The 24,568-nt window shown below is 38.4% G+C and overlaps 1 protein-coding gene and 1 long non-coding RNA gene across 8 annotated transcripts in view; one reads left to right on the top strand and one right to left on the bottom strand.

Annotated features, from left to right (window-relative positions):
• The window catches only part of rptor (regulatory associated protein of MTOR, complex 1), a 156,605-nt gene that overhangs the window by 70,919 nt on the left and 61,118 nt on the right, over nucleotides 1-24,568 (bottom strand). For all 6 annotated transcript variants that reach the window (XM_081607400.1, XM_081607406.1, XM_081607408.1 and 3 more), the window contains exons 8-10: nucleotides 11,479-11,538; nucleotides 4,205-4,305; nucleotides 1,256-1,400 (exon numbers count right to left, since the gene is read on the bottom strand). In XM_081607400.1, coding sequence (XP_081463526.1) covers nucleotides 1,256-1,400; nucleotides 4,205-4,305; nucleotides 11,479-11,538 — 306 coding nt within the window. The remainder of the gene's footprint in view (nucleotides 1-1,255; nucleotides 1,401-4,204; nucleotides 4,306-11,478; nucleotides 11,539-24,568) is intronic.
• LOC103463543 (uncharacterized) lies at nucleotides 12,868-14,807 on the top strand. 2 transcript variants are annotated; one of them, XR_533525.3, is made up of 3 exons: nucleotides 12,868-13,626; nucleotides 14,118-14,232; nucleotides 14,327-14,807. It is a non-coding gene; the product is annotated as an uncharacterized LOC103463543 (long non-coding RNA). The 2 variants fall into 2 exon arrangements; XR_014087664.1 differs by having other exon boundaries at nucleotides 12,868-14,232.

Below are 24,568 nucleotides of genomic sequence, written 5' to 3'. Positions count from 1 at the left end.
GAGTCAGGAACAAAAAGAAATGTGAAAGCAGCTACTTTGCTGTGACTAAAGTCTGTTTGGGATCACGGTGTCATAAAAACACAACCACAAGCTCCCCTCTTAATGGTCCTCCTTCATCATTCTCATTATGTGTTTGTATATGGGTTATAATTGCTTTTAGAACACAGCTAGGAAAACAGTCATTCATAAAAAATATAACAGGAAGTCCCTGGATGTGATGTATGTAATGGGTCAGCTCGATCGTGAAGAAAGCTGCACTATGAAGTTTACCAGAAACTGAATGTGCTGTAATCAACCCCACAGGGAGCAGGGCTATCAGCAATAAAATGTCTTAAACATTCCTCTTGGTCCAACTTTAATTCACTTCGTGTGTTGCCAATGCCAAACTACCACCCTGTATAGTAAGACAACGATTCAAAAACAGTGCAGAAAATCAATATCATCTTTCACAACTCCTCCTTGTGTTCACTGATTGTCCAGGCTGAAATTCAACTGGAGAAATCAAGCTCAATTGGAGAAATCCTAGACGGAACGTTAAAGGGAGATGAGAATCGAGTGGAATTGGGTAAGAAGGTAATGGCCAGACAGGAAACACCCCATTAAATATTAAACTCTTCAAGATATTTTTCACATTTTATTTATTGCTGGAAAATAAAGAAATTTAACTGAGATTAAACAACAACAAATAATCTACTTTTAATCAACAAAAGACATTAACAAAATGTGCCTCCCATGTGAGGATAAAGTTAGGACACCCTCAAACAGCTAGTTTTAAACCCTTTGGCTGAGATTACTTCTGGGAGGCATCTATCAAACTCTGACTGTCAAGATGTTTTTGAGCGATTTCCTGCATGTATAAGCCGTTTCAATGGAGAGTCACAAACCAACCAAATCTAAAAAAAAAAAAAAAAAAGGAAGCAGTTTTCTTTCAGTTAGAAATCCCTTCACATTGACACACATTAGCTTCCAGGCATGTTTCACTGTTTGAATTCACTTCTAATTTCCCAGTTGATTTTTTAAAATGTTCATTCATTAAATATACATACCGTTACATAAAGAGGATAATACTGTTTCCTAATAAAGAATATGTCTCTTAGTAACTCTTCTCATCTTTTAATTGCTTTCTGTCTGAGTTAACAGCCGGGCCTTCAGGGTGACTCCTGTCGTTCCTCTAACCTCCAGCTCTACAAAGCCACAGACGTCTGTGCACCTGTGTGGGCGCGTAACCCGAGCTCTGCTTGTGAGCGTGTCTTACCACATGGCGTGCATGTATGTGGGAGGCAGACGGGGGCTGCTGACTGGTGTACAGTTGTACGACCTCATTATCCTCTCCGCAAGCAGGAAATTGCGAAACAAGCTGGCCACCAGCAAGTCCTGACGAAACAACTTCTGGAACAGATCTGAAGTTGGGGATGGAGAAAATAGAAATTATACATAATTCTGCAGACAGAAGAAGGGCAAAAAACGAATTAGATTAACCTATATGCAAGAGTAGAAGAAAACAGGGCACTTTACTGTATATGTGAATGAACAGAGCATATTGAGACAAAGTCACTAAATTTGGAAAAAACAACCTGGTTTGGGGGTTTGCTTCCACTATGTAAAAGACAGAGAAATGCTTATTTTCAATTAGTCGTGTCCGTAATCATGTCCTCTTCTTGTAGCTTAGTCAAATAAGATGGTGGGTCTGGACGGCTTGCAGTGTCTGGGCACATTTGCAATATACAGCTGAAACCAGACGTTTACATTTTATTAAAAGATGCATTCTTTTTATCCCCCCTCTGTCTGACATTAAATCACACTAAACTGGTCCTGTTTTTGGTCAGATAGGATCATGAAAATTATTCCTACCAGCTAAATGACAGAAGAGCGGGAGAGTGAATTCTTTTAACAGGGCACAGTTATGCATTTTCCAGACACATGGTGCCATTTTATAGCACAATCAAGTAACTGTTATTTTCAGTTTTAAAAAAATATATACTGTATATATCAAATATGACATAAAAGAAATTCCAACACCTCCTTCTCTTTAAAGAGTTCCTGCTTTTTCCTTTTCTGTCATTTAGCAAACAGAAATAATACTGGTTTTCCTAACTAAATAAAACCAAGAAAAGACAAGTTATGTATGCTGTGTATGCAAATTTCTGGTTCGAACTGTTTGAAATTTTGATTTATCCAGAATTTTAAACAGGAACAGGAATCCACTAGTTTAGCTCAACTTTGACAAAGTCGGGCCACTTCCTTTCCACCATTTCTTGCTGATGATTATGATTTTACTGTTACTTTTTGGAGATATTTCTTAAGGGACAATGAGCATGTTGTTGGTGACAGGCTGCAGAAGTCTCAGTGTGAGTGTGAGTGTGTGTGCGTGATTTGGATAAGGTGTATGCAGTGCCTTCATTACAGGAAATCTCTTTGATGTGGGCAGCTTCATTAACAGCGGAGCCCCGAGGCTTTAAAAGGCTTTGGCAGACATCAGCATTGTCACAATGCTATTCTAACCGGGATACAGTTTGTCGCGTGGGAGTTCGAGTGTGTGACTGAGAGGATGTGTGTTGAATACATGAAACAGGAGGGAAATCAAGGAATACACAATCTAGAGGCATGTCATAACAACGAGTGTGTGCGCCAGCGTTTTCATCAGGGCAAGCATGCGAGAAACGGGTAGTTGCGGCGCGGTGTGTCGTCTGCCAAACCCCGGCTCAAGTGATATCCTCAACTATAGTGCGGGGAACTCTAAACACAATTAATCTCAATTTGAAGAGCTGACCCACACAAACTGCGCTTCTGGCATTTTATATCAACAGCGGCATGATTTCAGCCACTGGGGATGTTCTGATGCTCTCATAGTACTGCTGATGCCTAAACATCGCTGCTTTTTATTTTAGGTGCCCCACTTTGGACTCTCTGAGAGCTGAGCCACATGGGACGCTTTATTTTTCATCATTGCCCAGATATGTTTAAAGATTTTAGTATGCCTCTGATGTCTTTGCAAGCTCATCTTCCTGCCCCGACACCCCCACTGAGTGCTTTCAAACATTACTTTTAGCTTATAATAGCAAAATCTTTTAAAAAGGAGCTTATTTTCCTGATTCTGACGGCTGGTTGGCGAGCCTATAACAAATCAGCACACTAAAGCATTAGTAGAAATTCCTTTTAAAGCTTTGTTTTTTTTTTTTTTTTCAATTAGCACAGCAGAGAAAGTGTGGATCATTTGGTTTTTGGATTACTCAACGGTTGCTGTTTACATGTGTACCGCACAGTGGGGGGTTGTTCTTATGATGTAAAATACAAGAGAGAGGAGACAGTTGGAGCATCCCTGCAGAGGACGCTCAATCTTTCACCAGATTTGATGCAAATTGATGCATTTCTGAGGAAAATCAGCTTCTTATGAATACTTGTACCATTACAAATGTTTTGACTGAACTGAGATGATCTGAGAAGTTCTCATTTTGATTCTAAAAGAAGGAAGGAAGTAAAGACGGAAGGAATGAATGAAGAAAAGAAGGAAATGAAAAGTTTTTAACAAGGGTCACTTAAGAGCTACAGTAAACATTTTGTGAAGGCAGAGAAATTTTTAATTCAGCCAGAAAAAAAGAGAAATCAGAATCTGCTCAGAAATCTCTAACCAGAGTAGCTGTAAATCACTGAAGAGAAACACAATATGTTGCTTTATTTTTGAGCGTGGTGAAATTTTTATTTTCTTATTTAAAATTTTTTGTATTCCTATAAAAACACTATTCAAGCACATTCATGTAGGCCTGTCAATCAGGCCTACATGATTGACATGTGATTAATTAATCACATGATAAATTAAAGCAAGAAAAGAAGTCTTCACGCTTTGTTCTCAACAAGACTTTATCTAAGGGCAGTTTTGCTTACAGAGACATCATATTTCCTTTTATTTGTTGTTTCTGTGGTTTTGTTTATTTTGGATATTTAAAATGTCTGAGAATCTAAAGTTTATTGATCTTTAAGAATGTGTGCATTATTATACCATTACGTTACTTTAAAATGGTCTCAAAGCAACAATATTATCGTTTATCGCTACAACTTCTGGGACAATTTATCGTCCAGCAAAATTTGCTATTGTGACCTGCCTACATTTGTGTGATATATATTTTGTTGTGTACACATACTTGTGAGGATCCAAATAAATGGATCTTCCTGATAAGGAGGAGGCTGTTGTGACGAAGAGACTCACCTCTGGGCAGCACGTTCCACGCGATGGTGTCGGTGATGGCGGTGAAGATCCAGTTGAGCTCTCCGAGGGGCGTGCGTCTGTCGTTGAGCCTGCCAGGGATCCTGCAACACAACACAACACAACACAGATGGCATCGTGTCAGCCGCGCTCACCGCATGTCACAGGGCTTACTCAGAGCAAAAAAAAGCAGCAACTGTTCTGCACTATTACAACACCATGTGAAGACATTAACATTCAAAAGCACCAAGTTTCTTACTCAGAGATTAACAGCTGAATATTCATGTGTTTTTGTGCCTCAGAGCTGCTGTAGGCTGAGATCAGACTGACACCAGGAACAAACACAAAGTAAGTCCGGTCTCGCTTTGATCATGGTTGAGATCTACAAGATAAGATGTTTTAAGAGGCAGCTATATTGCAGCAACATCAGCTGGGATGTCTTTACAAAGTGAGCTGCATGAAAACAAACCTGTGTTCTGATTTGACTTGACAAGGTGTCTCAGTAGTAAAATATTTACACAGGTGGCCATCTCTGCTGATCCTGGCAGCACCTTCTCTAATGCCACGAGACGCTGTAAGATTAGAAATGAATCAATTTTTAAAACTTTTTCCTCCCTAGATTTCTCCTTTTGCATTTCCTTTATTTATTTATTTATTTTTTTGCTGAATTTTCATATCAATCTAATTTTAATGTCAAAGACTGATAACCTGATTAAGTTTTAGTATCCACCAAAGAAATATCTTAACGTGAAGTAGGGGGAAAAAAGTCAATTTCTAAGCTCTTGAGATCTCCTTGAGCAACAGCGGAAGCCATTATCCATTAAGGAAGAAAACGGTGATGAACCTTCCCATGGTGGCCGGGTCAGGAAAATGAATCCATATGTGAATCAATGACTGACCCAGGAGGTCAGTAAAGGCCCCCTACAGACCTTATGTGTCACAGTTAAGGTCAGACTTTGTATTAAAAAACAAGAGACTGTGTAACATGACATCATGAGAGACCTGTAGACCTTAGCTTTAATTACAGTTGGATTAAAAATTAGGACAATGATCCAAAGCTTGCCAGCAATTTCTTCTCTAACACAAACAAATACATAAAAAAAAATCCTGAATCTTAACAAGACGGCAGATTTTTGTAAATGCAATTGCTATTTGTACTGAAGAAAGCAACAGACATCACAAAAAAGAAGCCATGAAGTTCTTAATCAGTTCTCTTGTTGGTGTCTTTCAGATATAAAAGAATCAAAATGAAAACAAATAAAACTTGATGGCAATAAAAGCCAACATCAAGTTGGTAACCTCTTCTTACAAGCGTTCTGGGTTTTCGCCATCAAAAAAAGGGAATTTGTCAACATGCAAAACATACTTTTTACATATGAATTTCCCAGTTCCCTATAAATGATTTATGGTGGTGTGCGTCCATTTTTACTCCCTGTTAAATGAGAGAGTCTGAGAAAGGTGAATCAGCCACTTCACAAAACAAAAAACTAAGTTCCTTAGGTTTCGCATAAAAGAAGCCTTTAACTGTTTCCATCCAGATTTCGCCACAAACTGTCATTTCTAAACATCTATCATCATCATTAGATTCCACACTGGAGCACAAGTATACTCACTGTCCCTTTTGCAATAATACATTACATCTCAAGTTGTTTATCACCCTCCACCCAAGTTTGTATAAATGTGCAACGAGGCTGAACTCTTTTTGACCTAAGTGACAAATAATAGCAGCTGTAAGGCTCCTGGCACTACCAGCCCTCTGTGTAGCGATGAGGGCCGGCCAACTCCTGAGCACTTTGAGTGCCTGCCAAAGGTGTTTGAAAAGTCAGCAGTCAGGATGAACACTCAGCAGTTCCCATCCTCGCTGATTATTCTCTGTAATACATTTGGGGGGGGAAGAGGCAAGTGGTGGATGGGTGAAGAAATAGATGAATCACTGAATGGGTAAGAATGCTCTCAGGTGTTGAGGCTTGTGCCATCAATCAAAGTTTGGGTAAGTTTTGTCCATCTCTTGCTCTCCACATTAAGTTAGGATGTATCGTCCCAATTTAGTTTCCACCAATGCTCCGGTTTCACATCTGTGAGAGTGTCTCTAGTTCCAAATGAAATGAAAGAGCACAACAAAAAAAGTGCTGACATTATTTTTACCCTTTAAAACTTTTCAGAAGTTCTTTATGATACATCTAGTGGGGAACAAACAGGCATCAAACTTAAAAGGTGCAAGACACCATGAAGACGTGAGAAATGAAGACGTGTTACCTTAGACGGTTGTTTGATGTTAAAACGCTGGTTTGTTTTTGAGTTTTTTTGCTTTGATTCAAACAGTAAAAGTGAACTATGAGTTGCAACACAACTCTCAAATAATAAGATTAATACGATATTTAGGCCTTTAAAAGCTCTCATCAGATAGATTAACTGACAAGCACCGGTTAAAAATAAAGAGGAGCCAACGGAGATCCTGTTTTTAAATTGATAAAATTTTGCGACGTATATTAAATACATCAAAGTCAAAGTTCACATTTAAAAGGCTCCACTGACAGCATGAATATCATGTTGATTCTGGATTACAAAGCCTTAAAATTAAACAAAGAAGTCATCTTTTTTAATGTTTTTATGGATCATCGGTCTGTTGAAGATATAAATCATCATTAATAATCTCAACAGGCAGTGATCTCATATCAGCCCCTCATCAAGGCAACAACTTTATTCCCTGTAATTTGAAAGAGTTGATTCTGGTAGCTCATTATTCTGAAGGTACTGTAGATCACGTGGCACTAGAGTTTACAAATACATCAGTAAATAAGACACTGGATGTAAACAAGCTCAGAAGGCTCTGCACAAAGGTGGAAAAAGCTCCCAGAAAAATATACAAACATCTTTGCCACCTTGAGGGAACGGCTTGTTCTTGACGTCACAAAACAGCGAATGAAAGAAGTATTTCATTACCGGATCGATGCAGCATTTCCGCTGTGTTCAAAACAGCGCTACAACAGAGACATGATTCCCGAAACACAGAGTTGGATATCAGAAACCTGCTAATTGCGAAAGTACAGCAGGTTGGATGAAAAGTCTTATAGTGAAAGGCACAGAGGATGACTTAATATGGATCATCCCACATCACTTGCTTCAACACCCTCCTTTGAGACGAGCGAGAGGGGGTGAGCAGGTAAAATCCACATGCCCTGTGCTTCGTGACTCCATTATGTAAAAAGGGCTCCTGTGACTGGATCCAACCAGAATGCGAGTTGGACGAACGTGGGAAGAAAGGAGACAGAAGGGTGCACAGATGGAGTGAGGACCGAAGAATGATCAAATTAATAAACAAATCATCAACATGCGACTATTCAAAGTTGCCACGATACTGAATTTGTTTCACAACAAAATGATTGTAACAAAGGCGATCGATGAGTGTTTAAGGCCATTTCTGTCCACGTGTAACCTTTAAAGGCGAGCAACATGAGTGGACGCTGAGTGTAACGGCTGGCTGCTTAGCCACGCTCGGCCCGGTGTTGAATAAGAACAATACGGGAAAATGGAAGAGGGAAAATGTTTGATCCATCGGTTACATAACACGTACTGCAGAAACAAGCTGCCTCGTCTCTTCATCTTTAAGCAAGTGACGTAATCAGGTGTAAATTTCCAAACTTAACCTAAAAAATTTTAATGCGAGTTCAACCAGTTTTCCAAGCTGATCTATTAGAGATAAACTTGAGGGAAAGAAAGTCAAAACAATCAACAAAATGAGTCAAGACCTGCAAAAAAGGTATAGGAGGTGAACATTAAGTATCACATTAAATGGTCCTCACTCTGGTGCGGAAACATCAGATTATCTGGATTATGATTAAGTCAAGTAATGAAGTGTTTCTGTCTCTTGTTTGATTTTGAGGCTCAGCTTTAATCAAAGAGCTGACACAACTCTAGAGAGTTGAGGTGAGATGAGCTTGGTCCCATTTTTCTTTTATGAGCTCTGAGGATATTCATTATTTAACCAAGGTGGATATTGGCTGACTCAACATTTAAACCCTCCCGTGCAACACATAGGACATGCAATCAACCAAAACAGCACATTTCAGCCACACCGGTCCCACACTGCTGAAACTTCAAGACAGACAAGTTAGAAACCCTTCTACAAAAAAATGTATTACAACTACTTATAAATCTGCAAGAAAGAAGCAAATCCACAAGAAAACTCTACTTTTAACAGGCACGGTAAGTCAAAAGCTGTGTATGAGGTTAAAGTGTTTTATTCATGGTTAAATAGGGAAAGACAACAAAATATATATGATTAAAAAAAAAACCTCTGACGTAAGTCAGTGTGACATTTGTGGGTGTTTGAACTGTCCTTATAGCCAGCAGGTCAAATGTTATTGTTCCTGCAGTCCACAGGATGATTCAGAGGAGACAGGAGATGGAAGATAAAAAGTACATGAGAGCGCAAAGCATAAAGGGAGAGCTTCAGCGTCATCAAAATCCACCAACTAATGTCAGAATGGTTGAGAAGAAAGACTATACGAGTGAAACATTTTTTTATACTTGTTCAAAGGTACTTGTCCCTTCTCTACCAGGTTCCCATCCTGCCTTTGGGAGTCATTCAGCTGCAGTTCGTCTGCAGCTGAATGAAAACTACAGCATTTTCTGTGCAACATCCGTCAACTGGAGAGTGGTCGTGTTTGAGAGAGGAGATGAAAAGAAGCAATGACGATGTGTACAAATAACATCAGAAGAAAACTAAAAGGAAAGATCTCAGACGAGCGAGAAAAAGCTTGGAAAAATACATGTTTGAATTATGAATAATTCGCATTAATAGTTTGGGGAAAAAGGGAGACGTGCCCTATTTATTTGACATTCAGGAACACCTAACTATGCAGCTGTGTGGAAATGCACTGGTATTTCTGAAAGATATACCAGTGAAGTCCAATGAAGTCCAATGAAGTCCAACATAATTATGAGGTGGATAATCCTATAAGTAAGGCTCACTAATTAAAATAGTAAGAAAGTAAATTTTTAAATGAGCAAGCCCATAATAACATCATCATAATGTGTAATTATGCAACTTTTTAAAACACAAATCTCTCCCAAACATTTTCACTTGTCTACCTTCAAACATGTGAACAGGAGTGACATCCCTCTCTCTATGTCGTCACTGCACCCTGGGCAGCTTTAAATGTTCTCTGAAGGCTTTCCACAGTATTTAGGGTTGTGTTTGGGACTTTTCAACCATCTTCCAGAAGGTATTTTTAAGATCATACACCAATTCTGAAAAAGAAGGACTTCATCTTCACAGGCACTCTACCAGGTCAGGCAGACCAATAAACTTCTTCCACACCAAACTCATCCATATTTTTTATAAGCCTCCATTTCTACACTGGTGAGCAGACATCTTGGAAAGGTAAGAGACGACCCCCAAAATGTTTCCACAAAGTTGGAAGCCTGAATCTACCTGAAATCTCTCTTAATTGTGCAACATTAAGGTTGTGTTCAAACACCATGCAAGGATTCCCCAAATATGAGCAAGCATCATAATTCTGCACCCAAAGAAGCCAGAAAATGGTTGAAATTTTTAACTAATGCAGAAGTGAAGCAGATTGCATCACAATCCCACCATTCCTGGTTGAACATTGCATACAGACTTCTCGACACAAGTTGCTGTCAATGCTCCACAAAGGGCCATTTCTATTAGTAGTTCTTTCTTTTTATTAGCTTCCTTCGTCTTCTTGTGATCTTGAGAAAGTACTGTCGGCTGAATAACTCTGATGTTGATCCACAGACGCATCTGCCCATTATTACTTCTATAAACAGTGCACTGCTGTTCTTCTGCATATGCAGGTCATAAACAGTTCACACCAAAGTCTCACTGCCACTGCATCACTAACAGATTTCAGCAAAAAAAAATTAATTGACCATTAATACCTGCTTTGTGAACGTAGCATAAGAGTTTCTTTCACTGCAACAAAGGGGCCGACCCCCAAAGATCTGCCCCACAATATAATTAATTCTGCACCACTTAACACGACACAATGCAGGCAAGTGTTGTCCTCTGGAAAACTGTCAAAGCCAGGTGGAGAAGCATGTTTGATAACTCCATAGCACGTTGCTCCCCTGCTTTCAAGTCAAGTAGCAATGTACTTAACACGGTTTCCTTCTGTGCTGTCCGCCTCCCGTTCCCTAATCTGAAGGCCGCATGATATTTAAAGATCTGTAGCACCACTTTGTGTTGGTCTATCACACAAAATCCAGATAAAATAACGTATCTGGTTGTAAATACTTATTTGTGTTCTCACTGTGGTAAGAAATATAATTATGAGTTTTTACATCAGCTGCAATGACTCACATTCAAGCTGCAGCTGTTCTTCAGGACAGAAGGAGCTCAGCAAGGAAAAGCAGGCGCTTGTGGGACTGTTGGCATCGGCTTATTCACCATTTGTTTTGATTTTTATTTTCTAATCATCTGAAAAAAGATGTTCAGTTGGGAGGAAAGACTTGTAGGAAGTTCCACGGATAAGCCCATTGCCTGTCAATTACACATAAAAGGAAGCAACAGAAGCTTCACTGAGAGGAGGAATAAACAGATTCTGATATTTAGGAGATGTGGTAAGCATCAAATCAAACTAAAAGAACAAAATAAATGGTATTTTCTGATTCTGTGCATAATTTTATGAGCAGATAGATTTTTGTGCGTGCATTCCTCACCAGATTTTTCCTGCTGGTCCGTGGCAGTCTGACACGCTGCTTATTCAAATTTAACAAACTTAGTGTGACAAATAAACACATCATTAGGAGACTGCTGAGACGCCCTCCAAGTTCAACTCCCTCAGGCACTCTCAGACAATTCTTTTTTTTGTTTTTACCAAGTTACCTAGGTTTTTAAAAAATTAAGTAAACCATCTAAATATATAAATGTCATTTCATCCTCTCCAAAAAGCTTAGGTGGGGATCTACGCAGACAGTTCAGTGAAAACGGAAAAACTTTGGATGTACTCAGAGCTGGCATCAATCTGAGGATGGTGTGCCTGAGAGCAAGAGATGATCCACGTTCAGTCGTTCCACACCCGGAGGTTAATTCAGCAAATTTAAAGCTTTAAATCTGCCAAAGTGCTGCCACTTTGACAGCGAGAGGGAAACAAAGGCATAGGATTATACCTTCAGGATGGAAAACAACAGAGAGAGGGAGGCAAGGCGAGGAGAGGAGAGACAGGCAGGAAAGGGAAACTGGATAATGATGTCTCCAGACCGTGCCCTGCTGACAATAAGAGGGAAAATTGTTGTGCGCTCCTACTTACTTCTCAATGAGGTCTAACGTCACCCCTGGCACCAACTTGGCACTCTTCTGCATACAGAACCTCGAAGAAAAAAGAAGGGAGATGTTACTAATCGAGGTTAAAGAGAAAACAAGAGATGCTATAAGACGCAATGAAACGTTTGGCCTCAATGGTGCAAATTTTACGGCCCACATCAGAGTCAATCAATAAATAACACGCAAATGAAAAACGAGGGCTGCAAAAATTGCAAGCATCGAGGACTGAGAGGTACGAGTGTATTTTGGCTGAGTTATAGTCGAGAAGGAGGGGACAGTCAGTGGGAAACACGGACTCGTATTTCTGAGACATCTGCCATGGGGGATATTGTTTACTATGCCTGGTTAGGTCTGACAGGTCGGGCCAGATGTAAGTCACAGCCGGCTGCTGTTCAGAGGCCCGACAGTCGCACGGATCGCTACACTGCAAAAACTGAAATCTTAGTAAGATTAAATATCTTAAATTAAGGAGATTTTTCTTGTTTTCTTTCTGTCAAGATAATTTTTCTCACCAAGAGGGATTTATGTAAGAATATTTTTCTTATTTTAAGTGTTTTTGTACTTAATTATCTCAGTAAGATATAAAAGCTTAATGTTAAGAAAATATTACTTATTATGAGTAAATATGTGCTAGAATCTAGAATATCAATATTTACCAATCAAACTTCAAGTCTAGAACTTATTTTATATAAGTAAAAATTTCTTATTTCAAGCACAGAAAGCGAAATCACATACTTAATTAAATGTATTCAGATAATTAAAACAGACTATGTCCAAATGGAATCCTTTGTGTTATTGTCAATGAAAAATTAAAAAAAACCCATGAACTTATATTCTTGTATAAGTTGGCAGAGTGTACAGGAAATTATAATTTCATATTTAAACGATTGACATTTAACACAACAATTTCAGAAACAATATCAGTTTATATATCAAGATAATTCTTGGCATGTTTCCATCTGCTAAGGACCTTCTTAATTTGATCTTCTTGATGCAACCTCTTACTGACATGTCATGAAATTTCTATTGATGTGTGATTTGAAATGGCTGGTATTCCACACAATGAGATTAGAATCAACAATATTGATTAGCTCAATGTCATGATAAATATTTTAACTTTTGGTTTATATTTCAAATTCTTACTTTATAAGTTACTAATATTAGTTTGAACAATATTTTATTCATCATGTTTGTAACCCCTTTTATGACATCATACAATCCACATGGGAAAGCGCCCAAAATGTCAGTGAGATAGTATTAATGTTCGATACAACAGATTTTCTTTCCGATCCAATACCGAGTAAAATTTAAGGTGGTATTGGCAACAAGGATCCCATACTTTGTGCAAAGACAGTTAATTTGCTTCTTAATTAAATAAAAAATAAATGTAATCCATATCTTGGCTTCATAAAAAGAACACAATGTACTCTGATGCACTCATTTTAAACTCAGAAGTACATTGAGAACAATCTCGTTTACTATAAGCTATTTTAATTCAGCAGAAATATACAAAACATATGAAAATGGAGTTGCAAACTAAAAAAAAATAAATTAGTAAAGTAATAACCCTACTAAACACATCCTTGTTTAATTATTAAAACTACTACAAAATGACAGCTGAAATGGCTCCATGTCACTTTTTTAATAATCTGTCAACATGTTCATTTCTGAGTGAGTGAGCGTCAGCAGCACGCTGCGCTTGGGCATTACGTCCTTACACATTACATACTCACCAGGCGGAAGAAAAAGTAGTTCCCATTAACAACGTTTCATTTCGGCAAGATCTCAATAATTTAGTTACTTTCTAACTTGCTCTTGTTAATCTACATTATCTCAAATTACTAAAGTGTTGAAAGTATTGATCCTTGGATCTGACAATAGATTTTAAAGAATTAAGTTCTGGTATCGGAAGAATCGATATTTCAGTATCAATCCGCACATCACTAACGGCAACGCCAGAGATCATTTAACTGCCCTGATTAACCGTTAATTCAGTTGTAACAGCCTAACTAAGCTTTTATCTACTGTACTTTTATAAGATTTTCTTTTGGCAAATTCTCTAATCTCGGTTGGACATGAATGAAGATGGAGGACTTTTTTACGTGTATAGACCCTACAGCTGCTGTACTCAGAGGTAAGTTTAAAGTTGTCTGTCTTTCTAAGATAAGCTAACTGAAGCTAGTTAGCATGTCGTGATATGCCAATTTTCATCAGCGGTTAAAGAGCCGCTCTTGTAAATATGAGCTTTGAACAGTTATTAACCACAATAGATGTGGCTTAAAAATATCGACACGAGTCTTGGTAGCTTCCGTTTTTTAACATAGCTAAGGTGGCTTCTCATTCGTAGCTTATGATTCGGGAAATGGTTAAAGAGCAATTCCGCCTAGTATTTCACTAACTGAGGGTGTTTGATGTGCTGTAATTTAAAAACTTAAATGCAGTGAGTCTAAAAGCCTAGGTTAGATATTCCACACTGTTACCAGGATATTTTAAACACTATTTTTGATTTGTGAATTTAAGTAGTCCTAGTTTGATTTAATTAAAATAACTTTCTTGCCATCTTGAATTCATGTAATATTGTAATTGAGCACATGAACTAAAATAAGACTTGTTTTATTTTTCAAGTAAACCAAACTGTTGCCATGGTGAAGCCTATGCCAGACACATCTCCTATCACGTATTGCACCATCTACAAGAAACTTTGGGAATTGCAAGTGACGGCATCCTTCACATTCTTGAGGTAAGAAATTTATGATACTGATTCATCATTACACTGATTAGTCCCTAAAACGTGGTTTGTTTTGTGACTGTTTTTCTGTCTGTGCTCCAATTAGCAGATGACCCAACAACTTCAAACAAGACCACTTTTCAGCTCTGTGGTGATCGTGAAACCAACTTTCTACTGGCCATTGGAACCATGCCTGCCCTGATCTTCTGAAAGGAGGACATCATAGCTACTACACCTTTCAGCATCCGTGTGTGTGGCCACTCCTCTCTGTGCTGCTGACAGACGTCTTGAGAACGCCGTCCGTAACTGAGGCAAGACTTCCACATATAAAAGGCTATGGCTTATTGGAAGAAGTTCATTGCGGGGGAAGCTCCTATTGTTGACATCTAATCCCAAGATTTTTTTTTGCTTTGGACAATTTGGTTTGCTTGACTCTTAGTGCAGCAGATGTGTCAGATCGTCATTGTTCTGTCATTTTACAGGATTGTTTCAGAATCAGATGCCCATCCAGACTTTAAATTCTGACCAGTAGTCATGTTTTATTGTGTTTATGTGAAACTTAAACGTAATAAAGATGTTAAAAGTAATTGAACTTATGTCTTCATTTCAGCAAGCCAATAACATCTCTTGTTCCAGTATTCACAGGATCAATTTTTGGATGTTTGTCTTAGCATAAGAACCTTGAGTAAAGCTGTGACAAAATATATATTTTAATCCTATGCAACAATAAAAATAAACTAGATTTAGGTATACACTGCAAAAAGTCCCCTTTCAAAAACAAGAAAAAAAAAGTACAAAAATAGGGTATAATTTTCTTAAAATAAGAAAAATTATCTGCCAACAGAACAAGAAAATTTATCTTGTCAAGATTTTCCAAAACAAGAAAAAATATCTAACCAAGATAAACCTACAATATCTTAAAATTAGTGTATTTGTACTTAAAACAAGCCAATTTTACTAATACAAATAGAATATATGAGATTTATTTTCTTAATACATAGAACATTTTTCTTAAAATAAGAAAATTTTACGCTATTTTAAGAAATTCAGTGTCAAGTAACATTTTCTTTACTTGAGATAATTTTTCTTAAAATAAGATAATATATCTTACTCGTATAAGTAAAATTGGCTTGTTTTAAGTAAAAATACACTAATTTTAAGATATTGTAGGTTTATCTTGGTAAGATATTTTTTCTTGTTTTAGAAAATCTTGACAAGATAAATTTTCTTGTTCTGTTGGCAGATAATTTTTCTTATTTTAAGAAAATTATACCCTATTTTTGTACTTTTTTTTTCTTGTTTTTGAAAGGGGACTTTTTGCAGTGTAGGAGTCGTCACACACCTGGAGAAGAGCAGGTGTGTGTGCTTTTGTACACAGTGAGCAGAGAGCAGCTGTGGGAAAGATTACATAAAGGAAAACAATGGAAAGAGAGTCTCAGAAATTATAACTTTTATAACGCTAACATGACTGAATTTTTTTCAAGAGAGAGGTATAATGCAAAATTAACTTAGAGCTTTACATCATGTTATAATATAATTCCCTCACGAAACACAAACCTAAAGTGTTGCTTTGACTTATTCAAGCATGTTTGAGATGTCCTTGAATAGGATTTGGCAACCGTTCCGGGGGTGCCTAAACGCTTGCTCCCACAAAGCGGCACCTTTTCCGCAAAGCTGATTGGGCTTCTGCCTCTCATAGCCCTTATTCCCCCATGCAGGATTAGCAAACACCTGGTAAAAATGAGCGTTTGCGGAGCTTATGATACAAACTACAATGCTCCTTTAAACAGTATCGTTGGATGGCATGGAGGAGCATTAATGTGACGAGGGGCTAACCAGGGAGTCTCAGAAGGGGTGAGAGGTTATTAAAGAGACTGAGATTAATTAAGATAGTCAGCGAGTCAGATATGATCATTGGCCATATACTTGTGCAAATTTGAACTACTAAAATAAATTTGCTTAATGGGAACACAGAAATTTTGAAAATACAATGTTTTTTGATAAAGTTTTTACGCTAGAATGAGGTGGCTTTTCAGCTGTATGAAAATTTGTGTATTTCACAAAACTGCAATGGAAACACTTTTTTCGCATCACACGAGTCGTGATCAAAGACCAGATGTTACTACTGCCAGAAACGATGAAGAAGATAACAGGAAGTGGGAGGAGGATCATGGTGTGGCATATTTTTTAATGATTTATTGAATAAACTAACTTATTTCTGTATAATTTTAATTGCATTTCTTATTTAATAGAAGCACCCCAATTGAAAGTGTCTTTTTTTTTTTTTACATTAGCAGAATAGCAACAAATCTTCGCGTGCATTTGTAATGGAAACACGGCTACTGGTGTCAAGTCACATTTAATTTAAATAGTTTTTGATGTGTACAATATTTTAATGGCATATGAAGGCATGTAATATAATGATTTCATCCTATAAAATGGCATGACGTGCCTGGAAAATACAAAATACTGCCTCTTTAAACACCAACTTAACAAATGACAGACAGTATTAAAAAATGTAAAGGTAAAAAAATATGCAAAAACTATGTCTTTTTTTCCTTTTGCTTAAAAATATTTAATTAGTATTCAAAAGCCTATAAAAGGACTCTTGATCCAGAAGCTGAAATCATCACATTTAGGTTGCTTACAGTTTACGTCTGACAAAAACTGTACAAGTGTGTTTCACAGCAGGGATGATCATCACAAAAAAAAATCTTCTATTAGAAGAACAGAGCAAATGCCAAATGATTGCTAATACAGTTGGATGAAACTCAAAACAGAACCATCTGTGGCATCTCAATAGAGAACAGAAGAAAAATTAAAAAACCAAACATGTAAATAAGACAAAAAGAAAATAAATTACAAAAAGAAAACGTGCAGTCATGTAGAAACGGAAATGAGATGTGCAAAATACATCAATACAATCCAGCTGTGTGATTGTATTGATGTACCTACCCTTAAGACAAAGGGTAGATCACTTCTACAGTAAGTTTTTTTGATCTGAAAATAAAAAAATCTATAAAGGAACTGACGGGGGGCAAGAGATATCTGGGGGTGGGTATTGCTCCTATTATAAAAGTAGGAGAAACACTGAGTACTTACAGTCAAAGCTGCATCTTACTTTTATAGACAGCTCTCAGATAACTTGTGATAAATAATTCTTTCATGAGAATGAGTGATTCTAGTTTGCTGAGCAGAATCCGGAGCTGCCATCATCCTCGGACGCATATCTGAAAGCCAAACTGACTCACGAATGCCCAAAAACAACGTATCCAGGATCTGAGCCACCCTGACTGACTGTGGCGAAGGCTGCTGCACTTGAATTCCTTCTGTTCCTGAAGAATAATGAGTTCCCACATGACAGCAGCACGACTTTCTGACTCTTCAAAGATCAGCCGGGGTCTTGAGTGACTCTGACACTCCTAAAGCCAAGAGCAGGAAAGATGTGATCGCAACAACTTGTTCTATGGTCTCTCTGGTCAAATGCATCTTAATTAAAAGTCACAACATACACAATCTGGTCTAATAAAAGAAAAATACCACAGACATGCAATATCAATTCCCACAAACATATGTCTATAATCTTTTAACCACAGGGATATTATAGCTCAAGATTAAGGGCTTTATTTATGCTTTTGTATGTTTTGGTGCAAAACGAAATCAATAAGTCTCCACACATAAGCAACAGATGATTGAGAATTAAGACAGGACAAAAATAGACAGGCTGACATTACGAACCACAAAAATAAAAGTTTCGTCAGAGAGTTGGAATCAAATTTCTGTTCAGCGAGACATCAGAACTGTTCCACCAAAGACGACAGGAGAGAAAAAAAAGGAAAAGAAGAGGAACCCACGATGGGAGGTCAGATGCAATCGGTGGCATTTCATCCATTCATACCGTACCATAATTTTGATCCAGAAGCTGACTTTATCCCGGCTTTATGAAAAGCCCTGTTTGTCCTCACCTACGATCAAAAACAGCCTCTGACATTCTAGGCACGCACTCTGATCAGAGCAAAGTCATTCAACTTGGCTGTTTGAGCTTCAGCTCTGCTGTCTTTGCTCTCTGCGATATCAAAATTAGAAGAAGAAAAAAAAACTATTCGACACAATGCGGTTATAGCATTTAGTTATGAGATTCAGAAATTAAAAAGAAGCACAACCAGAGGAACACAGTGAGTGAAAATGTTGCTTAACAACAGCTACAAAAGACAATATATAGTCCATAAAACTTAAGGGAAATTTCACAAATATTTTCTAAAGTAGCTCAACTAAACTGTTGACATGTGCAAAAATATGCATCAGGTTAGAGAGCCTTTTAAATGTCTCATACCTTCTACTATATTGTATTGAAAAGTTCTGGGTTTTTCAATAAATGTAACTCGCCTTGAAGTCACATCCACTCAAGCAGCTGCTAATTAAATTAGCATTTATTAAAAGTCCTCGGCACAGTCACTTTGCATGAAGGTAGTAAAAAAAACCAACAAAAACAAAAACCACGGCTAACAGTGAAGCTCTTTTAAGCTACGACCGTGGCTGATCATTCACTTGCTCATGCAGAAAACACAATATAACCAAACTAGCTTCAGTGCTAAAGCCAGTTATTAAGTGGATCCACAATGCAACCACTTTGTTTTTGCTGCTACGCCAACCATTGTTTGATCCGTCCTCCACTGTTTTCCCAGTCTTCGTAGAGGTTCATTGCTCCAGAAGAAAGTTTAACTATTCAAATAATTTTGTGCATCCCATCATTCTGGATAGATCACTGATCCAGTTTCAAACAGGGGAGAGCAGTGACTGTGAACGCTTAATCCTGACTTGCTGATATCTGATCAGTACCAACCGAGTTGTAAAAGGGATAGATCTGAGAAGGATTTATTTACTCCACCTGACAATACAAAAGAAACCACAAGGAATCAGAGTTGGAAATGTTTATAGATCCCATGGAAAGTGACACCAGAAAACATTCAGATGCTAGGGTCAGGGAAAGCAACATGGAAGCCATCCTATCTTGTATCAACGAGTCAGACTGGTGGCGTGTTATGATTTGGGAATAATTTCCTTGCCACAGTTTGGGGTCCTTAAAGCTGAAGTAGGTAACTTTTATTAAAAAAAAATCTGAAAAAAAATAAATAAATGGAGTTCCTCTGACGTGCGATTCTACTGCCATCTGCAAAAATGCACCACTTGTTCAGAAACAATCAATCAGAGCCAGGAGGAAGGTCGCAGTCAAGCTCGCGTACATGCTGCAGATGTAATTAAGTTGTGAAGAAACAACTTTATCTTACAGAAAAACTGTTTATCTGCCATTATTATTGGTCATGCTTACTAGCCTGGACATTCACGGCAGGCTCCGCTGCTGGAAAGAGCTTTAATGTGGCAGAGAGCAAGGGAGAGGATGTGAGGAGTGCATACACAATGGTGATTGACAGCACTAAGATCCTCCTCTTGAATCTGATTGGTTGTTTCTGGTGTATTTGTGCAGATAACAGTGGGGCCTTGGGAGAAGACAGACGAGTTTGAGTTTTTCACAGGTCATCGTCTAATGTCACAATAAAAACTGTTTTACAAAAATATTAAAACTATTTTGATAAAACTTACCTAATGAAGTTTTAACAGTATTAAAATGTACCAGAGTACATGTTACAACAAACAAAAACTGGACATTTAGGACAGATCAAAGCCAATAAAACACCCAAAAAGAGGAGTCAAGTTTTACTGACACCAGTCTTCATATGACCGGTACGTTAATATACCTGCATTGAGAAGAACGCACACAAAAAATAAGCCGGCTGAAGAGCAGAAGGGCTGCTGGGCACAAATAATGAGGAAATTGAAGGATTATTGTAGACAGAGAGCAAAAATGGCGGAACTTAATTTGGACCGGTGAATAAAGGCTAAGCAAATGTGTGGGCGATAAGTGCAGAGGCGAGAAAGTGAGCATGTACATATTAAACTTTGAAGAGGGAAATTAAGTGGATCCAATGTGAGGTAACTACAATACTGCTCCCAGGGTGAGAGACAGGAGAGGAGGAGTGGGAGGGACAGTGTCTCCTCCGGTCCCTGCTGAGCTGGCTGCCTTCTACATCTCATTACCCCCTTCAATCAGCCGTCGTCTCCCATCAATGCTATATGGTCTGGAAGGGCTGGCAGGTGTTCCTGGGCTTTGTCTCCTGAGTTACCGCAACAGCCCAATTCACTTATGTGTAGCTTAAGCACTGACCACAATTGTTCGGGTGAGACTTTGAATGTTTGTTAGACAACTTTAGTGAACAAACAGAGTCATGAAGACCAAGAAACACAGCAGACAAGGCAAAGTTAAGTTATATGATGATATTCTAAGCCTTGAAGATCTCATTGAGCAATTCCTCATGTCAAAATAGAAATAAATTAGAACAACTTCAAAGGACAGCGTTAATCTGAGAATCAGCCAAGATGTAAAAGTAACTCAGGAGGAGCTGCACAGATCCATGGCTCAAATGGAGACTCTACAATTCTGGTATTTTGAGAAAAAGAAGCAGGAAGAAACCATTGCTGCAGGAAAACCTTAAACTGAACCATTTAGAGTTTGCCTTTAGATAAGTAGGGGGCAGTTTCCATGCAAGAAGATGCTCAGGTCAGGACAAAATAAAATTTACATGCAAATCACCAGTGTGACAAAAAAATAACATCGTACAATAAACTGAACGCACCATGCCAATGCCGAAACATGTTGATGGAAATATAGTGCTGATTTTTTTTTTCTTTTGTTACTTTTCTGCAAAGATCTTCCTCATGTAAAATGTAAAAGTTTGGCTTATATGTTATGGCACAGGTATTTGTGCAAGTATTCTTGTGCCATCAGGTATGGAAATAATGTGCAAGTCCACATATTCACAACTTTCCAGAAACAGTCAGGACATTAAAAATGGGCTTCTTCCAAAAGATATTGCATGAGTGCAAACTTGGGCATAGAAACCCCAAGATGAGAGTTTTTTTTTTTCCATTAATATGCATGACGAGGTTTTCTGAGGCAAACCTGCTGCTCTCTTCAAATTCATACAAGTCTAAAGAAACTCGTCAGCTAAAGCCTATGCAGCATTACGTAACCGTTTTCTCTGTGGTTCATCCCACATCAAGAGACAAGAGGGAGAAGATGAATGTGTCAACATTTTTACAAGTAATTTACATTTCTGTTATTAAAGCCAGGGCTGCTGCATAAAATTAGAGGTGTGTGTGTGCGCGCACGTGTGTGTGTGCGTGTGTGTCTGTGCATGTGCATGCATGTGTGTGTGTGCATGTACGCACTCTTGTGAAAGCTCAATTTCCCCCATTTCTCCCACAGACCCTGGAATTAGAAGGAAGAGCAGCAATTGTTCTCAATGAACATAATGAGGTTGTATTGTAATGTTTGGATATGCCCAAGCTGCTGCTCCACTTCCTGTTAAATCGCATCTGTGTCCCTGGTTTTCTGGCTTCAAACAATGTTTGCTAATGAGATCTTGCTTAATACCTCCGTTATCTATCCAAAATATACAGCAGCTAGCAAAGGAAAAACTCGTGTCAGAAACCCCCAACAATACGATGCATGTTTTTTCCACACGCACACGCCAGGAAAAGCAGCATCCCAGAGGCGGGATTAGCATTTGGAGAACTATTCGTATTAGAGCTACAACGAAGAAAGCAAGGGGTTCATTTGGCAGCTGGAATCTTTTCTAACTGGTTAAATTTTGTCTGACAGCAGATCATTATGAAGTTAGCTCTTCATAACCGTCTCAGAATCTCTAGTTGTGCTTTTTTCTTCTTTGTCTAATCACCCTGCTGATGCCTAACAGGTGCTGACACCAACACACATTCACATTAATTGACACAATAAGGAGCTTAGCGTAAAAGAAATCGTCATTAGTGCTGAAGGCAGAGACGCCTGTTTATTGTAATTCAATTTGAAAATAGAGGCTCAGAGCAATAGGAGAATAAAACACTGTAATGGTAATGATGGTGGCCAAATGCCTGTGAGGGAGGCAATTGCTGTTCTTGTTCATTAATGCAAGATGGAGGACAAGAGGCTTTTGTGTGGAGTCTGATAATTGTGAGAACAAAGAATCTGAGCGGCTGTGTGTGGAAGCACTTTGGCTTCATAATGCACCAAATAAAGGCAAAGCTGTCTGTTGTCTCTCAACAACCTGAAGCTGCAGTACTCATCTAAAAGGCGGCAGAGGGTCAGATTGAAAAAAGTTTTCAGATATGGCATTTTAAAAAGGCTTCTTTGAGCAACTCATTGAACTGATATATGCAGCATGTCAGGACAAAGTGGGTCAGTGGTTAAGACTTATAGTAATTTAGTGCTGATTAAATTAGTGTAATGTCAAGTGGCTCGTTATTCTATATTTTAGTCTTTTGGTTTGCTGCAACAGAATCTATGGGTTTATTAGCATCAATGGTTTGTCCTTGTTAATCCACCCAGCAATGCAACACCTGCTGACAAAATAATCTGTTCAGGCAAATTAACTCAACAAAGTCATAACGTGTCAGCGACTTATATCCACAAGACCCGACCCCTCGCTAGTTAGATGAAGTGTTTTTGACGTTTTCATCGCCAACTGAAGTGCAGTGCATTTGAAGTCTGCCGTGAAAATTGAAACACCATTTATTATGACTTGTGGATATTCTGGATTCTCACTTGAATGGTGATTAGTGCGCTCTGAAGATCAGGGGATATATTTCCAGTTCCACTATAAATTAAAATAAGACTTTAAACTTTAGTGCGTTTGTTATTTTCTGGATCTACTCTACACCAAAAAGAGTTATTAAATAAATTCAATATTTCTGAATGAAGCTTACATATTCTTTCTGTACATGCATGGCTGTCTCTCCCTTCAGAGTGTACTCCCTTCCAATAAACGCTGGAGATAGGCACCAGTCTCTTTATGACCCCATAGGCGTAAGTGGTTGGAAGAAGTCAAAGGTGCGATTGATTGACTGAAGCCTCTTAAATTGAAGTGATTCCCTGCTCTGGTAACTTTTAAATGAACATAACTAAAGTGAAACCAAATTATTCAATAAAATTGCAATTACATGGTTTCCAAATGATGCACAGTATTAGGATCATGAGATAAAACATAACATCATTTTGCATTTGTTCATAGTAATAAGTGATTGCCAGACAGACAGAGGTTCTATGTCAGATTTATGTCTCATAAGTAATTTCTAGCATTGAAAAAGGTGGACTAAATTAGTGGACAGTTGATGAGACATTGTCTTGGTCCATCTATTATTTACAGTCCATGGTTAGGTGTCGATACGATGGTGTGCAGCACAGTGAAGAGATGGTTTGTCTAAAAGCATGAGTCACAATTTGAAATAATACTGCACCTTCCTGGGGTTTTCAATTTAATTAAAAGTCACTCATGTGTGTTCAGTAAATGCATGACTGTGACTTTTTAAGAAAGGAGTCCTATATTAAAGTGTTGAGTTGTAAAATTTTAAAGTGTTTGTTTATCCCACAATGACTGATTGTTTAGTTTAAAAAAAAAAAATCCAGAGGTTTCTGAAAGCTGATGGTGACTGATGAAAACATAAGGTGGGGATCACTGAAAGTCAAGTGGAATCAGGAACCTGACATTTCCAAGCAATCAGTGTGACAGAGGTGGTGATATTTCACTTTGAACCAAACTGGTTGACGGACCAGCAGGACCCTCAAGATGACAGCCCCCTGAGAACCTCCTCTGAATGGCTGATCTGCACCCCGATTTCCCCCCCCCCCCCCCCATCAGTGCTTCTTTCTCCCTTCTCCCCTGTGCCACCTTGCTCCCCCATCTCTATTTTCAGACGCACACATCTTTCTCCACGTTCCTCCCCACTCGCTGCAGCGGCGGGGAAATCCCTTGAAGATGCCGCTCCATCAGTAATGATTTTCTGCTCAGCTGAGCAATGAAAGGTACACATGCACCCTCCCTGCCTGGCTCTCTCCCCAACCTCTCCTCTCTGTGCAAACCCCCCATCATCTATCCCTCAATGCATCTCATTAAAGTTTTAAAGTGAAGGTAAGCCAGCACATCAGTGCGTTACTCCATCCTCCCACTCTAACCTCGCTAAACTTCCGCAGCCCATCCCTTCCTTGCTTGTTTTCTCCACACTTCTCAATCCTCTCATCTCAAGTTTTAGACAATATTATAAAATTAACGGCAAGGGGGAAAAAGTGTCATGAAGCATACAGGGCATTAAAGGCTGGAAATGCATTGTGTCTGCATTACTTTGTGCACAGAAGGTGCAAGTGAAGGAGAGGAAGGAAATCTCAATTTTGTGTCAAAGAAATCGTTTTTTGTTTCTGTGCTTTAACATCTTAACTGTGGATATTTATCTCGATTAG

Source organism: Poecilia reticulata, chromosome 1, assembly GCF_904066995.2.
Source record: "Poecilia reticulata chromosome 1, P_reticulata-male-v2, whole genome shotgun sequence".
In the NCBI taxonomy this organism is placed as follows: domain Eukaryota; kingdom Metazoa; phylum Chordata; class Actinopteri; order Cyprinodontiformes; family Poeciliidae; genus Poecilia; species Poecilia reticulata.
This window is presented reverse-complemented; position numbering and strand designations above follow the sequence as displayed.